The sequence below is a fragment of the Hypomesus nipponensis genome, chromosome 13, assembly GCF_054491055.1.
Source record: "Hypomesus nipponensis isolate SF chromosome 13, ASM5449105v1, whole genome shotgun sequence".
NCBI classification, from domain to species: domain Eukaryota; kingdom Metazoa; phylum Chordata; class Actinopteri; order Osmeriformes; family Osmeridae; genus Hypomesus; species Hypomesus nipponensis.
The window spans coordinates 10,410,083-10,428,050 of NC_140373.1; the positions used below are offsets into that span (position 1 = coordinate 10,410,083).

Genomic DNA, 17,968 nt, shown 5'->3' on the forward strand with positions numbered 1-17,968 from the left:
AAATATCTTCTTTTTAAATAGATGCATTGACATTCAGGCTTAATTAACAGTTTGAAAATCAGTTTATTAAAACTTGAAAAAGAAAAAAATCCAGCTACTGAAAACTACCCAACACGGCAGTAGACTTTGACAGGAAAACTGAAGCCAAATAAACCGATCAGCATCCACCTCTAAACACGTCGTTTCGGAATCATGACAATGAGTGCATGATACCTATAGTCTATGATCAACAATTTTTTAAGAATATCATTAATTACAATTCATTCGCCTTTCAAACGCTGGTGTTCCTGTGGAGTATATCCCTTGCGCTGGAATACCTGTTTACATATCGGGTTGCCCATTTGTCTGATCTTCTGGATACAAAATATCGACAGTTTTAAGGGAAAAACTTGAAATACATTTAATGTGAATTCAAGGCAATCCAGTATAAAGCTCCATCTTGGTTTGGAAAATGTTGGTTTGATTTAAACTCAGATTCTCACTCATCTTCAAAGTAAAAACACAAATCTCACACCTGAGACATGTAAGGCTATATTTTGGTTATATAACTTTTTGTGTTTTAAAAATAGTACATAGTTTGCTGTAGTGTACACTACAACTTGTTTGGTTGAAACCCTCTAAAAAAACAATAGTCCCCTTAACCCTGTACAGTATGAGTGTTATATAAATAACACTGATTAAATGTTGCACCTTTTGGCACAACTGACTAAGATGCATGGTGGTATAAGTGCTTGTGCACAACAGTATTCAATACTGGTCAAGCAACCATGAAAATGAGACACAGTCTGAATCAAGGAAACCGGAATAAGGTATTCAGAATGGGTTCAGCCTGGTGCTGCAGCCCCTCACATCCCGGGTCACAGTTCAGAGTTGTGACTTGGTGGGTGGTGGGGCTCGGTGTGTCGGGGTGGGGTCATGCCACACTCCCGGTGGAAGTCGCAGCCCTGCAGCAGGGCTCCATAGCGCTCCCTGACCTCCCGGTACAACGGGGCCGGTTCCTTCATCCCGGGGAAGGTCACGGGCCTCTCGTTGAGCAGGACTTGCAGGCGCGGGCCCTCGCCACACTCGTACAGCACAAACATCAGGTTGGCGGCGTAGGGGACGATGCGGCTGGTGCGGAAGGCGCGCTCGCGCTGGGACAGGAAGTTGGCGGCCGTGAGGGGGGTCACGTCCCGGAAGAAGCCCAGGAGGGAGAGCAGGGGGAGGAGGGTCTCGCCGTGGCCCACTTGGACGGTGACCGCCTCCGACACCTGGCCCGACCTGGAGGAGAGGGGGGTAAAACAGACAAGGAGACAGTTGACTATGTGATACAAATGCCAAATACTGTCCGTATCCCTTTTAAACCGCAAGCACACAGTCCTACTGTTGCCACGTAAGCACATTGTAGCACGTCGAGGGTAGATGAACGGTTTAAGAGGAACAGCGTCGCCAAACGGTCACATTGCAGGTAACACACCACAGAAACGATAAACAAGCCCTTGTCTGCAGCTGTAACCCAATCCCACAGGGAGGGGACCCTCAGGCTTTAACAAACACAGTCACAGCAGTCCTGCTCCACAATAACAATCAACCTTTCAGTTAGCAACACAGAACTGGGTTCTCACTGCATCTCCAGCACAGTCTACGCAAGTGGGCAATCAATAGTGAGCTGGCCATGACTGACTCGCTCCTGCAACAGCGTCGGAAATGGTTTAACTCACTCCACAAATGCTAATAACACCCAACGGCACCATCAAACTGCTAGGTTTTCAGTAGCACAGAGAAGTAGTGTTTGTTAGAGGTGGTCAGATCTGATAGGAAGCGGTAGGAAGCAACAAAATGACTCTTGCTGCAGCTGTCTCACCTGTGCTGTTGTGAAATTAGGTCCAGGCGGTTGAACAGATCGTGGAAGAGAGGGCAGCTGGATTTGCGGTTGATGTCGTGACCATAGCCTCGCTTCCAGTACTGCTTCAGGTCATTCTTGTACTCCAGCACCTGGAGCAGTCAGAGTATTAAGTTATATCGATAAATGACACCAGACCGGATTAGTATTGAGTGAAAAACAAAGACCTGGCGTGCACACAACTAAGGTTTTACATTGTGTGTGTGTGTGTGTTTAAATCCTGCCACTATAGGGGGATGGTAGAATAGGGTTGGGGTGAGAGTTCGGTGGTAGAAAGTGGTGGAGGTTAAGGGAGGGAGAGTGGAGGAAGACATGGGAGGGTGGGGGAGGATGATTTGCCTTTTTTTCTTCCTTTTTTCTCCCTTTTCTTTTTGAACCCTACACCGCTGGGGTCAGAGGTGCTCTGTGGCATGCTGCCTTGCTCTCACTCATCCTACCAAGGCATCTTCCTCATCGAAGAGCTGACACCAGGGGGAGTGGAGGGACTTGATGGCAAACTCATAGGAGCAGAGGAAGAAGGCTGCCTCCACCATAGCTGGAGAAAGACAACCGGATACTGCAGTGAGTGGTTTACCCTATCTAGCAGTAATCAAACGCACAACTATGCTATGTCCGTGAAACACAGTGCGTCAGGAACCAGATAGCGTTTCACTGACGTCTCGCCCTCAGGATACATGAAGATATTGTCTTGTATTAGTGTTTCCCGGCAACCCCGGCCCTTACAGAGAAGAACAGGAAGTAGTGATCAATGTGGTTTCTCACCTGGGGTGACGAGGCTGTAGGGCACCCGCAGACGGTCGGCCATCTTTCCCTGCACCTTCTGCATGGCTGCGGAGGCCTTGAACAGCTTCACCTCCATCAGGGCGCTCGGGTTGTTCTCCACACCCTCCACAAACTTCTGACACTTGTCGAAAAAACGCATCAGCTCGTCGTCGATCTCATGCAGTTGTCCAACATCTACGTATACGACACATCACAAAACAGCTGTCGAGGATGCAGCAGATGAACACTTGTACACACAATGTCCAGTGCATCATATATGTCTCTCTACTTTGGTGGTAAGGTGGGGTCAGATTTGACATGGTTTCTGCTGAGTGAGTTCTGCCTTTATTCCACTTGGTACCAACCATGTAACACCTGGCTATAGTGTGGAAGACTGTCTGACTTGAAGTGTCAGTTTCACAATACCCAGTAAAATATAATTTGGCATTTAAGACTGGCCCAGACACAGGGTGGTTTCTAGAGAAAAACGATTTGCTCATGCCCCGGGACTCACCTTTCACCTTCCAGAGGTTGAGCAAACCGGCCTGGAAAGCTTCAATGCTGTCAACACATCTGTGTTTGGAGCTGGTGGTGAACTTAATGCGTCCACCTCGTAGGTTTTCCTCCGACACCAGTGAGGGGAACATGGTTGCCAGCCGGATAGCTAGGTGTCTGTGGTCGTCTCTTCCCTTCTGCACCAGTTTGCCGTCCATGTCCTCCGTGTACCACATCTTCCATTCGGTTTGGATATGTTCCAGCCACTTCTCGGTGCTTGATGCTTCGTTTATCACGAGGTCGTACAGTCGGTGTATCTTCTTGATGTTTTTGGTAGTTGGATACCGCGTCCCATGCCGAATAATAGCTGTCAGATGAATCGCACGGCAATCGGAGGACGGTGGTCTCGATGTATTAACGGCCAGGATGTTGTCTCTGAGATATGGGTTAACGTCCTCATACCTGCCTTTTGTCCCGAAGTAGTTAGCTATTAGTGGTATGTTTGAATCAACATTGGCTTTTGCAATAGAGCAGTAAGATAGGCGAGTCAACACAAGACTAAAAGTGGTCAAAATCAAACTTTGTTTGGAAATCAAACTTTGTTTGGAAAATACAGGAGTCATTTCGTCAGTATAGTTGAGGTAGAACGTCTGAACTATCTAGCTTGATACAAAAAAGTGCTAAATTTGGCATAGCTCGCTGGCTACAGCAACATGATCTTTGGCTAAGCCATCCACCACTGCAGCGGTTAGTTTTGTCTGTTGTTGTTCCGTGTTGTGTGCACTTTGAACTCAGCTCCAGTTAGTTGGCCAACCATAATGTATCCAAGCGTTAGTAAAGCTACATAACATCGGCTGTCATACATACATGTATTCTATAATACAACTGTTGTAGTTTAAAAAATCAATCATCATCAACGCAGGTCATTATTCATGTAAACGTTTCTATCGCTGTCATTAAATATAATGATCAACTTTCATGAAATCGTTTTCATAATGGTTTGAGCACCATGTTTGCTGTCTAAACGCCAGAGGGCGACTAAACAGCATTTATCATTTTCAAAGTAAATCACATATTTCACTAATCCGCTTTTGCACGAGGCACAGATTTTCTTGCACACATATTTCTCTACTGATAGTTTGCAGGTTTAGCCACGGCCACTCACTAACATACAAGCCTGTGTTTTATACCTTTAAAACGCCAATGAGAAAAATGCTACAGGCATTTCATGTAGCTCGGTTACAGTTGCAGATTGATTTTACAGCAAATCCAGTTGACTGTCCTCGGAGGCAAGGATTGTCCAACGTAGCGCGCTTTCTGCATCTTGATTGACAGGGTACCGCGGCCGTTTCCAGCACACCTGATGCACACCGGTAAAGGTGAGAAGCAGAACTGAAGTTAAAACGTTTTGACACGATTCACCTAGCTATCTGTGTCATGTTAGGAAGGACCTAATTCGTCAAATTAGCTGGCTAGCTAGCAAATTTAGCTGTCGCTTTCTCTGAAAGCTGTTCATTACGTTGGTGGTTTTAACCAGCTGTCACATAATCTCTGTTTGCCATGTCAGTGTTATATGCATAACCCATAACAAGCTCCGTTGAGATATGTACATCTAAAATGTGCCTTGAATTTGAGTAGCTTCACCATGAGCCCCTCCTCCTAATATGTAAAATAGGTGAACATTGATTCTGGAAATTGTGTCAATGCTGTCAAATACTTTTATCTATGTGTGTATCAGTGTGTGGTTAGATGTTGTTGGAGGAGATAAGACTACTTCTGGCAAGAAAAACGTTTAATCATTCTAACGAGTAAGTAAGTGTTGAATGTACTAGCCAAAGAAACTGAAATTGCGCCAAACTGTACCCAAACCCACTTCATATCTCCACTCCATGACCCAGAGAGCAGATGTTGTCTTCACTGTGTGTGGTCTACTTAATCCTGCTGCTCTGTTCTGTGTTGTTGCCGTTCATTTAAAGCATGACGGAAGTCTTTGGCTGTAGTGTGTGGAAAATGTGAGCCAGTTGTGCCCGTATGTAGAATTAAGCTGTCCTTAGAGGAATACGAAGAGCAGAGGGTGTGTGTGTGATCCTGATGCAGACCTAGATTAGCTAGCTAAGTAGGCTATGCCGTCAGACTAGAAAACAACCTCAGCCAGCAGGATATTTACTCAGCTTTCATTCTACTTTCTATGGTAGTGTCATGGTTGCTTGTGAAGTTATTGTTCCCAGTCATCCTATCTAATGTATTTGTGGTTGTCTGTGTCAACATGAAGTGTTACAGTCTCTGCCACTGACCACATGACAACTGATGACATAGCAATGAATCTCTTTAGATAGGCCACCAATCAGCAGTCACGCTCCATGCTATAGATTCTGTACTTTTAAGGCTGTGTGATCAATATGTAAATTGATTGTTGTCAGGTCTCATCCAGCAAGCAATTCTGTTGCACCTCGAAGCAATGTCAGCTATAACAACCAGAGAAGTTTAGGCTAATAAAAAATGACTGCATGCTGTATATTTCCACCAGAGTATGTAGAGTTCTACTACATGTACTTAAGATGACTCGGTTTTGTAGGTATGGAAAGGATTACTTAAGTCTCTGAGTCAATATTTCTCCAAAGTCAGGCCTATGAATCATGCTGGGCCTGGCTGTATCTTTCACTTGTCCCACAAACACATGGGCCTAGACTGTGTTTGGCCAAACGGATTGTCAGTCGACCTGTTAACGCCAACTAGCCATTCTTCAATTTCCCCCTCCGGAGACTGCGTGTCACGATAACCTGGCTGCCCCCCAAAAGACGAACATTCCGTGAGAGGAATGCGACGAGGTAGCCTCCTCCCTGTTCCCACGATGACCTCAGCCAGAACGCCGCCTCAGGTAGAGCAGCGCGGCCGAGTGGAGCGATGTCGTCGCAGCAGAACATGGTCGGTTTGTTGCCGGTACAGCAGAAATGCCTGTGCGGTGATTATGTTGAAGTGCCTGGCCCCTGGGCAGCTGTCCAGTGGCTGTCGGGTGAAGCCACGCATTGGCCCTTGACTGTGTGGGGAGAGGCCACAGCAGAGATGGGAGGAAAACCTGGCGGAGAGCCGACCTTTTTCCTTTTATCTCCCACCATACTTCACTTCCAACCCCAATGATAGCACGTTACTGTACGCCACCGGTCGATGCCAAGACCTTTCTAAAACCACACGCCGCGATAGCAACTCACTATTCTTCCCTTTAAAGCCTCCGCTTGCTCTTCTCTGTGAGGGACGCTGCGAGACGGATTCTATTCTTCGTCAGGGTCACACATTAAAGCCGACGGAGGGGAACCGCCGAAGATGCTTTCGAGGCAGCTCGCCAGGGGCTTTTAATACGGCGGGGAGCTGAGTTTTCATAAAGCGAGTCATCAAGTGAGTTGTCAGAGCGTCGGCCCCCGGCTCGATGCTCCCGCCCCAGAGATCCGCGGGTCTGACGGGCAGCCAGTAGACTGGAGTCCGCCGAAGCTGGCGTTAAATGGAAAAGAGCTGCGTCGACACACACACGAAAACGCACGCGCACACACACAGGGCAGGGGAAAGCTCTTATCACTGTCGTCGCTAGCTTGAGGAGGAAATGACTTCTCCTCGGCCAATGTGACGGCCGTGCCTAAACTCCCCTGACGGCTCTCTTCCTTTTCACAGTGGTGAAGGCCTTAAGATGACCGTGAGTTGACCAGTAGAGGACCGCAGGTAGAACCCATCGGAAAGGCGTTGACTTAGGAGCGGCTCTGAGTGGGAACCAGGGATGTGCATCTGTTTCCTCGGAGAGGTTGTGAAGGGATCAAGTTCACTGGATTACCTCGGTGTTTGGCCTTGCAGTCTTATCAAGCTCTCATTGACCCAGTCTGAACACAGAAAAACAGCAGGAGCACAGCTTCAGGGGCCGATGGGAGAGAGGAAGGAGATGATTGGGCCAAAAAGGTGCCGAATGGAACTGTGGAAAGGATCGTTTCGTTTACAATAGAAGGGTAGGAGTCAAGTGTTGTTTAAGTTTCCGACCACAGAGTTGAGTGTCTGGTTCTCTATCCATACAAGTCACTTGTTGTTATTGCATGTTTTATATGGGACATACAAATGAGGTGAATGCCATTCAGGGTATAGCCTACAGGTGAAATTCAATACAGGCGGGAGACCAGTATTCTGTGCATCCAGGCATCTTTTGTCAAACACCACACCGTCTCGCTCAACCTCCATGAAAGAGAACCTCGTTTGAATACAGTCTTTCCCTTGGGGGTGGGAGGCGGTGGGTATGGTAGGCAGGGGGACATGACTTGATGTCTTTAAGCTATTTAACACGCTGATGCATACATTATAAACCAACATTTAAAGGGGCATGAGTCCCGATTGAAATAAAGGTGACCGTGGTTTTCAGGAGGCTTGTATTACTATGTAGAATCACTCTTTCCTTTGAACCTTTCTTCAGGTTTAGGCATTGACCCCGTTCACCATTGCCTGTTCTCCATTGCTGAACACTGACGCTTGCTAGCGCACTTTCCGTTACCACACAGACAGGAGATGTATATGTAAACTCTAACCCAACAGCACATGAAAGTGAGTCAGCCGGCAAGGCAGGAAGGTTCTCTCGGGTAGAGAGTTAATCGTAAAACGTTTGTGGTTAGGGATTGCAGAGGGGAGGCCAAGGCACGTAACCAGGCAACTCTGTCACGGCTCTACTCTGCTTTCTCTGATAGCAGAGTGTGTGTGCGTGTGCGTGTGCGTGCACATGTGTCTGTCAGGTCATAGTCCTTCAGTTCCTAAAGAGGTTGTTTTTGGAGATTTGTATCCACTAATTAAAAGCAACCAGTCTTCCTTGCTGAGTAAGTAAAAAGTCAGATTACTTTATTTTACTTCTTCCTATATATTATATATGTACAATTTTTTTTAAAGAGGCTGTGAAACCACACATAACCCTTGATAATAGGCAGCTGTACGTGGGGGGCGGGGGGAGGAAGCTTGGTTTACTTTAATTCTTCGAAACGACTTTACCTATTTGAAATACCAGGTTTTTCCAAAGCGTCGGAGGTCTGACAATGATTGGCTAAGCTGTCAGGAGATGCTGAAGAGATCCTCTTGTGAGTCACAGGATGGGAGGGGCTGATGGAGGATGGGAGGGGCTGTAGGAGGAGTGAGGCATAGGCACACACTGTAACTGGCCAAAGAGAGAACCGGCCTGAATGGGAAAGTGTTTGAACACGTTCTGGGACTGAGGAGAAATGAGCACCTCTCAGTGTGTCTACTGTTCCAGCTAACAGATGGTGGAGAGAATAGAGACAAAGGCCACAACGTTGGGTAGGTGTGTGTGTACGCAGGTGTAAAGATTTTATGACCACACTGTTGTATATTCTTTAAGCTCTTAACATCTCTCGAGTCAAACCATCATATTTCATGAGCTTGTGTCGCAATGTTTCTCTTTAGCAATTTGATGTTTTTAGTTATGGTACTGACAGCAGTTTAACATAGAGAGTCAGTGTCATTTTATACAACTTTTGAAGCAGGCAGTGTGAAAGAGAAGTGTTGTCGTGTTCGCAGTGAGAGGAATGCTCTGCGTGGGGATGGTGTTGTCCCAGGCAGGAAAACTGTTCGATCACGTCTCAAATAATCCTCTCAGGTGTCAATAGACGTGATGGTCTTAGCGGGTGGATTAACAGTGTGCTCGTCAGCCTTCACTGATCCAATCGACTCCTCTCTTAACTCTTGCTTTTCTAACCGAGGTGGGTCACCTGCTGTATCTGAGGTACTGTATTTTTGGCAGTAATGTAGTGGTGTTGTAGGTGGTAATGTATTTGAGTCATTGTAGATGGTAACGTTGAGGTATTGTAGGTGCTAAAGTTGGGTGGTTTTTATAATGACAGTTTTGGTGACCGTCGAGAACCCTAATGCCAGGCCAGAGAAAGCCTTTATTGGAGATTTCAAACCAGGTTTTAGAAAGGCATGATGCAATGCCTAGTTCAAGTGTTGTGTAGCCACTAAATGTGTTTTGGCATTGGCAGTAAAACAGAGCTGTTACCAAGGACAGCTGACTTGTTTTCATACTTGCTTTCTAACAACCACAACGCCTCAATCACATACTCACGTTCGAATACTCTAGAAGAACACACACCACCCTCAGGCTACAAACTCTTGTACTGAGTTTTCAATAGCTAACTTGTGTATAGTGTCACTTAGAGGCTTGCAAGGATTAGTGGTTTATTCACGAAATATTCTTTAATGTTTCTAATAATCTAGCGAAGGATCGTGTACATTTTAGACCCCCGTTCAACCCCACCACCAGTTGTGTAAGATCAGAACACGTTTGCTGTCTTCATTTAGATGTGGTGACACCATAGAATTCAGATATGACTCGTTTCCTGTGTTACACCATTTTCCACGGGGGTGACCAGAGTTATCCTTTACTTGTTTTAAAGGGTGTTCCTGCACGAATTAGGAAAAAAAACTAAGAGAACCTAACAGCCAGATGGTTGCATCGCCCCTAGCGCATCTAGCTATCATTAGTGTTTTCATGCATTTTTAAATATGTTGATGAGTGAAAATGTACATCTTCGGATATAAATAATGCATGCATTCCTCCATACACAACTACATCTAAAAAATATGAGCCAAGGTAACCCGATCACTCCCGTCTCGCCCCGTGTAACGGCTATCGAGTTATTGAACATGTGAATTGAGTGTCTGAATATGAATCTCCAGTTGAGACAGAGCAGAGCGCCACTTGGCTGTTGGTGAGAGACCTAGCCAATGTATACCAGATGAGGCCCAAAGTTTACCCCTCCTCCGTCAAAGAAACATTTGTAAACAGAGTCGCCCCACCCCTGTAGCAGTCTCCCCGAGTTCCTCGCATGCCTTGCGGGGAAGTTTCTCATTACCGCGCTCCATACTAGTTGGCTATTCGGAGAATTGCGCGAGTCTAACTGGAACTGGATCGTTTTCCTTTGGAAACTGAAATAAACCAGGTAGATAATTTGACATCGGCTGTTCCGTTGCTGCTTGCGACACAAAACGCTTTACTACACTTCGCATGCTTTAACTTTCTTAACATTTGTGATAGTGGAAATTGGATTGTGGAAACCCGATACAGTATTGGTTCAAGGGTGTGGGTGATAAACCTGATCCAAGTCTTAATTAAGTGTATCCATATCAGTGTCACCGTTGGCTAGATGTAGGATACTGTCTCCGTATGTTCTACCTGAAAGCGTTCTCTCGTGGAATTCCCGATGATAGTTGAGGCTTTGTCTTTCTAAATAGAAGTCGCATGTCCTCCTGAAAAGAGGCGCGTGTCGTGTGGAGAATTTGGTTGTGCCATTTGATTTGTGTGAAACTCGTGAAAAACTGTAATTTGATCGGATTCTGTTGCGTACTGATACACATGATTAGTTACACCATCATTTTATCTTCCCTTTTTCCAAAGCAGGGGGCTGATGAGCCAAAACAAGGTTATTCTAACAGCCAAGAACACTAAAGTAATTCATATTCACTGGTAACAATGTTATTTTTCCTTTCCTGTCACAGAAAAAAAGGCCTTCTTGTATCACTCAGATGAAATACCAACTGCAGTTTGGAACAAATAATCTCCTGTCAAACTTTCTGTGATTGGCCGGAGTGGAGCCTCCTGGTATTGGCAGCCAATGACATCTCTTTGTGATGAGCGTGACCTGAACAGGACTGTGGATTGGTCCAACCGAGTCATTGACACCCCTAGACCCTCCCCCTCCTCTTATCCCTGACATGAAGGCCGTGGCTCATTGGTCGAGCGAGGAGGTGGTCCAATGGCTGAGCGACGAGGGCATGCAGGAGTACACAGACGCACTGCGCCTCCTGGATGGGCGGGGCTTGCTCCAGCTGTCTCGCGCCAACTTCCTGTCCCCGCCCCTCTCCCTGGTGACGTCAGACGGAGGGAAGCAGCTCATGGACAGGGTGGAGACCCTCCGCATCGAGCACCACATCCAGTCGCACAAAAACGGCCACGCCAACGGCAACGCCCATAAACACGCGCCCCTGGCCCCGCCCCCGGGCGCCGCCGGGCAGGCTAGCCCCGACGACGGCAAGCCGCAGAGGAACGGCGCCGTCAACGGCTTCCACAAGGGCCGCGTCCTGATCCAGATCCCGGCGGCGGCGGGCGAGGCCCCGCGCTCGCCGCTGCCCAGCGAGTGGGGCAAGACGGGCGTGGCGCTCGTGTACGCCATGATCTGCTTCGTGTCCACCACGGTGATGATCTCGGTGGTCCACGAGCGCGTGCCCCCCAAGGAGGACACGCCGCCCCTACCCGACAAGTTCTTCGACCTGTTTGGCCGCGTGGAGTGGGCCTTCACCATCTGCGAGGTCAACGGCATGCTGCTGGTGGGCCTGTGGCTGCTGCAGCTGCTCCTGCTCAAGTACAGGTAGGACCCCCCTTCCCCTGCTGGACACACAGCCAGGGACCTGAGCTCCACACTGGGAGCCAGAACCTTGCTGGTACGCAGCCAGGCCGGCGTGTTGGGACACAGGAGTACGTCCAAGAGTATAGAGGCCTATGCAGGGTATAGTTTTAGAGTGGAATACAGAGGATGGTACAGAGTTTAGTATGTTTCGATGGAAGCGCAGTATTCTTTATGGTAACCACCTCCTATCCCCTACCAGTGTCAGTTTGTGTATGTCTGTGTGTTTGTGTATATGTTTGTGTATATCTGTGTTTGTGTATACAGTATCTGTGTTTGTTTGTGTATATCTGTGTGTTTGTGTATACAGTATCTGTGTGTTTGTGTGTTTGTGTATATATCCGTCTGGGTGCGTCATGTAGTCTTGGATATGCAGTTGACCCCTGACCTCTGCTGACCTGGCGGTCTCTGGTCCTCAGGTCCATCGTAGGCCGCAGGTTCTTCTTCATCGTGGGCACCCTCTACCTCTACAGGTGTGTCACCATGTACATCACCACCCTGCCTGTGCCTGGCATGCACTTCAAGTGCTCCCCCAAGGTGAGAGACAGACACACAGAAACACATACTGACATTCACACGGCCAGACAAACACACAGAAACACATACTGACATTCACATGGTCATACAAACACACAGAAATAAATACGTTCACTGCAAAACGCTCACCCACATGCGCACACACCACACACACGCGCACACACACACATATACACACACACACACTAGGCTTTGCTTCTCAATGTACAACACAGTGTTCTTGTGAACGTGTAGGGTGTGTTTGAACGCTCGAATGAGTGAAGGTGATGATAGAGAGGAAGAGAAAGAAGGGGAAGGACATTGAGAGAGGGAGAGAGAGGGAGAAGAGGGTGTCTAGTTGCAGTTTGTGACCCCCTGGTCATAGTTTTCCACTCCAGACAGTCAGCTGCAGGGATCTGTGGGAGTCACAGCTCCAGCAGATAAATCATCTACTAGGGACATCATCCACCAGGGACATCATCCACCAGGGACATCATCCACCAGGGACATCATCCACCAGGGACATCATCCACTAGGGGCATCATCCACTAGGGACATCATCCACTAGGGACATCATCCACCAGGGACATCATCCACCAGGGACATCATCCACCAGGGACATCATCCACTAGGGACATCATCCACTAGGGGCATCATCCACTAGGGGCATCATCCACCAGGGACATCATCCACTAGGGGCATCATCCACCAGGGACATCATCCACTAGGGACATCATCCACTAGGGACATCATCCACTAGGGGCATCATCCACCAGGGACATCATCCACTAGGGACATCATCCACTAGGGGCATCATCCACCAGGGGCATCATCCACTAGGGACATCATCCACTAGGGGCATCATCCACTAGGGACATCATCCACTAAGAACCTCATCCACTAGGGGCATCATCCACTAGGGGCATCATCCACTAAGAACATCATCCACCAGGGACATCATCCACTGGCCACGTTCTCACAGTGGGAGGGACATCATCCACTAGTGTCATTATTCAATGCCAGTGTTAGTAACACTCCTGTTTCCAAAGGCAGTGAACCTCTATGACACATGGTGGAAACGTTAGGATGAGTGTGTTTGTACTGCATGTGATGCTCTTGAAATGTGCACACTGCGTCACTGTGGACGTTCCAGGGCTGTGTGTGTGTGTGTGTGAGACTGCTAGGTGTTTCGAGAGGTGTGTGTATGACTGCTGGGTGGTTGGAGAGGTGTGTGTGTGTGTGTGTATGACTGCTGGGTGGTTGGAGAGGTGTGTGTGTGTGTGTGTGTGTATGACTGCTGGGTGGTTGGAGAGGTGTGTGTGTGTGTGTATGACTGCTGGGTGGTTGGAGAGGTGTGTGTGTGTATGACTGCTGGGTGGTTGGAGAGGTGTGTGTGTGTGTGTGTATGACTGCTGGGTGGTTGGAGAGGTGTGTGTGTGTGTGTGTGTGTGTATGACTGCTGGGTGGTTGGAGAGGTGTGTGTGTGTATGACTGCTGGGTGGTTGGAGAGGTGTGTGTGTGTATGACTGCTGGGTGGTTGGAGAGGTGTGTGTGTGTATGACTGCTGGGTGTGTGTGTGTGTTTATGACCACCAGCGTGGCCCAGGTCAGGATATCCTCCTGTTCCTCCACAGGAAAACTCCAGTTATCAGTCAGACTGTAGCTCTGCTGCAGCTTCCCTCCAGCAGCCTCCTCTTTCCTCTGGCAGACACATCTATTCTGCTGCTCTGGCCGGGGGCTGCGTTAGGGGCGGTGTTCCTGTTTGCTCCTACTGGGTGAACCAGCCTACTCGACATCTGCTCCGCTTCATGACAGATCCAGTTGAATGATTGAATTGACCATGTGACCTTTGTCTGTGTGGGTGTAGCTGTTTGGAGATAGGTTGTCCCAGATGCGGAGGGTGATGCAGATGATAGCGGGAGGAGGCCTGACCATCACAGGGTCTCACCACATGTGTGGCGACTATCTCTACAGCGGACACACCGTCATGCTTACGCTCACCTACCTCTTCATCCGGGAGTGTGAGTAAAGCGCGCGCGCACACACACAGGACCCTTTTTCCTCTCAGAGTTTAAAGACACAAGCACACACACCCACCTCTTCATCAGTTCTTGCGGCACCACGACACAAACTTAACCGCTTCCACCAAGTCTTCCTCCGGGTCCACGCGGAAGCCGCCTCGGCTTAGCGTTGGAGCTCTAGTGACACCCGGTGGTCGACCGAGTCCACTGCATCTCCAGTTAACGGCGCTCTCTCTCTCTCCTGCCCGACCCCCCCCCCCCCCCCCCCTCCTCTCCCAGACTCTCCCAAGAGGTTCTGGTGGTACCACTGGATCTGCTGGGCCCTGTGTACCGTGGGCCTGTTCTGCATCCTGCTGGCCCACGACCATTATTCCATAGATGTGGTGGTGGCCTACTACATCACCACCCGTCTCTTCTGGTGGTACCACACCATGGCCAACCAGCAGGTAGGACCTCCAGAGGCTCAGACGGAAGCCTGGGAGTCTCCCCTCGTATCAGACCAAAGAAAAGGGATGTGTGAGGGTCGTTATGTTTTGGCCTGGGTTAGGAATGCCGTCAGAGCTGTGAAGGGGAAACGTTGTAGTTTATTTTGAAACCCCCGATCTCGTCTATAAAAAAGGATCCAGTACGTGGTAGAGTTTTGCCCTGCAAATGGCCGGTCGGGCGGCCCCTGCATATTCAACGTGGCTGGGGGGTTCGAAAGATCCGGAACGTCGCGGATGTCTGACCAATGCGGCGCCGCGTGTTCTGTGTTCTCCTCCCAGGTGCTGAAGGAGGCGTCGCAGAGCAACTTCCTGGCCAGGGTGTGGTGGTACCGCTTCTTCCTGTACCTGGAGCTCAACGTCCACTGCATCGTGCCGCGGAACTACCAGCTGCCGTTGTCGTGGCGACATGCCCACAGGAGCCAGGCCAAGTACAGCAGGCTGGAGACAGAGTGCCCGTGACGGGCAGACAGACAGACAGACAGGCGGAGGAATGGATGGAGGGATGGATTCTGACATGTTGACAGAAGGAAAGATGGAACATATTTCCTGAATGGCTGACAAACGAGGGCTGACCCAGTGAAAGGGGCTGGGGCCCCTGAGAACATCTCTCCCCCCCCCCTCCCCTAAAGTGCCACAAGAACATCCCCTTTCTACCTGTCCATCTCTGGATGGACCCTGCACTCTGGTCCGTCTCCCTTTAAGGTCCCCCTGAAACACAGCCCCTGGTGCCTGGCCAGCAAGGGACCCTGGTGGCATCAACAGCTACTGGACAAGTTCCCCCTGTGAATATTCCTCTCAGTCTGACTCTCTCTCCAGCCAAAGCTTCAAAGTATTTTGAGAGGATTTCAAATAGTATTTGATATTGGTGTGACCGCGCCAGAAAGATGTGTCCATGTGTGTGTTTGCCATGTTAACAAGGTGGTGTTACTGTTGCCGAGATTAACAGCAGCGGGTTTTAGTGAGGGTGAATGAAAAAGGCGCCCCTTTTTCTGGCTGTGGTCACATGACTCCCAAATATCTTACGTCATCATAACAATTAGAAAATGCATTGTGCGTAAACAACAATGTCCTATGCCTTGTAGGTCCTTAACATTTTTGTAATCATTTTCACTAAACACTGCAGAGCATTTTCTAATCGAAAGCATATAACAAGTTTATTTTTTGAACTGTAAATGCTAAAAGGTTTTTTACATTTGGGGTCAAAGGAGAGCTGGACGGATGAAATGTTTCAGTGCCTTATTGTCCTGACTGCACAGCTATGATGTGTGTTTGAGAATATTCCGGTGTGTTCTGGAATGTTCCGTAATGTTCTGAAAATGTTCCTAGTTGCTTTCAGTCCTTTATTTGTATGGATATGTTTGAAAGCGTCTGTAGATTGGTACAACAGTATTGCGACTTGGAAGGTAAACCGTCGGTGGAATGTGATAGAATGATGCTAACACACCCGCTGCACATAGCACATTTAAACCAGTCTAACTCCATCTATGACCCTGTTTATGAATGTAACTAATATCATTCTTTTGAACTGAAGTATTCTTTCCCAATCAGCTACGTTTCGCCATAACATTGTCTTGAATCATTTCATTCTGTGTCTCTTGTTTTATTTATTATATCGATGCTTTCTTACATGGTTCCCCTGTGAAGTTAAAAGCCTGTATACTGTCTATCTTGCCTATGCCAATAAACTGCATAGTTTGAGCCTTGGACCAGTTCCAGACTGTGTCTGAGATGGAGTCCTGTCCCCACCGGGCCTTGTCCAGTATCATCCTATACGATCTTGGCATGACACCTGAACAGACCTGGGGACATGATGGGTGCAAACAGGAGAGACATCTCCACTGTATTCTCCACTTATAAGCTGATTGGTATTTTGAAATTTCGCTGATATTGCCAACCTTATATGATGTAATATTCGTAAAAGTGTTTCTGTCAATACGGGCCTAGCTAGGGGTTGTCCAGGGTCGTCATGTAGCCTATGGGAGATCATCTGAAGATACATTTGCTTCCTGGTTTGAGGACTGATCCAATCACCTCTCTCTATTCTATACCTCAGACCTGTCCCCGGTTAAACCACCCGATAAAATAAATGCTTCTTGTAACCATGGAAGAAATTATACGATTGTTGAAAATAAATTATATTCTGCAAACATTTTACTCAAAATGTTTCATTTGTTTGATTATTATATGCTATTTATTTGTCTTAAGGTTCCCCCCAAAAATGTAAGTTATTTTTTCTTGCTTTCAAACACATACATAGGAATGATTACGGTTTGAAGATTTACTTTGACCAGGATGTACAGATATTGGTACAAAAGCTTACTTTTCATCAAACTGTCACCTATATATTCAAATTTTTGAAGACCATGCTAAGTAATATACATGTAGGTTAAATTCATGCATTAAAAACAATGAAAACATGTCTCTCAAAAATGATACAAGTCTTGTTGTTTCCAAACCTTTGACAGGCACATATGCATGAATCTGCAGAATTACAGGTTACTACCATGTTTCCTTCCAGCTATTCTCTGCACCTTCATACAGTATAATACAACCTTTGGAATAACAGATACACTGAAGTGATACCCATTAGTTATGTAATGGAACCCTTGTCCGGGATTGATAAACAGATTACGCTTCCAGCACAGCAAGGCTGTATTCAAACAGGGCAGTAAAACATTGTTCAGACTCTTCCCTACCCTTGTTCAGCAAAAGCCAATTGGTCTGACAGTCTTACTTCCATTTGAGTCACTGACTGCTGGACAGCAAGAATCTTCCCTCCAGGAGTTGAACTGCATGTAAGTATTGAACTGTTCTACTTTGCCTTACTTGGGAGAAATTGTGTTTGAATACACTGCAAAAAAGGTCTGCTAAAATGCAAGAAATAATCACTAAATTTGAAGAGAAAAATGACGTTATACTAGTAAAATGCAGCAACAAGATATTTTAAATTAAGTTGGTTCCAGTCTAGAAATAAGTAGCCTTAAGAATATACCACAAAGTAGAAGATGGAAACTAGTAAAAAAAAATTCTAACAAGATAATGATACGCAGGTTTTCTATACACATGGGAGGTTGTCTCTTGCTGTGGTCAAGAGGTCACGCAGCAGGTCTCGGACAATACACATATAGATAGAGAATGTGCTACTTTCACCTTTGGAAAGAGCAACATGCAGACAATAGTACAAATGATGAGTGATGATCGAACCACCTGTGTGTTGTTCTTCCTGTGCCTTAATTTGTGGAATGTATACCGTTTAAGGACACATTTTGGTGGTTACTATATTTGTATGGTCCAACTCGTGCATATAATGTCCATATGAGAGATGTTTGTCACTCATGCCAACCACTCTGCCTGTCGTGGTGACCTGATCCGAGCC

At 47.4% G+C, this 17,968-nt stretch overlaps 2 protein-coding genes across 5 annotated transcripts; one reads left to right on the forward strand and one right to left on the reverse strand.

The window, feature by feature from the left end:
* Nucleotides 1-43: 43 nt before the first annotated feature.
* On the reverse strand, nucleotides 44-3,963 carry minpp1b (multiple inositol-polyphosphate phosphatase 1b). Its single transcript, XM_084669335.1, has 5 exons — nucleotides 3,159-3,963; nucleotides 2,645-2,839; nucleotides 2,320-2,417; nucleotides 1,844-1,974; nucleotides 44-1,260 (listed from the first exon to the last, which is right to left on the reverse strand). Exons 1-5 carry the CDS (start codon nucleotides 3,760-3,762, stop codon nucleotides 858-860), a joined length of 1,431 nt encoding a protein of 476 aa, XP_084525461.1. The 5' UTR covers nucleotides 3,763-3,963; the 3' UTR covers nucleotides 44-857.
* Nucleotides 3,964-4,184: 221 nt separating this feature from the next.
* Nucleotides 4,185-16,753, forward strand: LOC146259988 (phosphatidylcholine:ceramide cholinephosphotransferase 1-like). Of its 4 annotated transcripts, XM_084669338.1 has the most exons (7): nucleotides 4,185-4,518; nucleotides 6,803-7,128; nucleotides 10,667-11,535; nucleotides 11,991-12,108; nucleotides 13,954-14,107; nucleotides 14,387-14,553; nucleotides 14,872-16,753. In XM_084669338.1, the coding sequence occupies exons 3-7, from the start codon at nucleotides 10,883-10,885 to the stop codon at nucleotides 15,049-15,051; spliced, it is 1,272 nt and encodes a 423-aa protein (XP_084525464.1). In that variant the 5' UTR covers nucleotides 4,185-4,518; nucleotides 6,803-7,128; nucleotides 10,667-10,882; the 3' UTR covers nucleotides 15,052-16,753. The 4 variants fall into 4 exon arrangements, with proteins under 4 accessions (XP_084525464.1, XP_084525462.1, XP_084525463.1 ...); XM_084669336.1 differs by lacking the exon at nucleotides 6,803-7,128; XM_084669337.1 differs by lacking the exons at nucleotides 4,185-4,518; nucleotides 6,803-7,128 and adding an exon at nucleotides 8,323-8,449.
* Nucleotides 16,754-17,968: the final 1,215 nt, after the last annotated feature.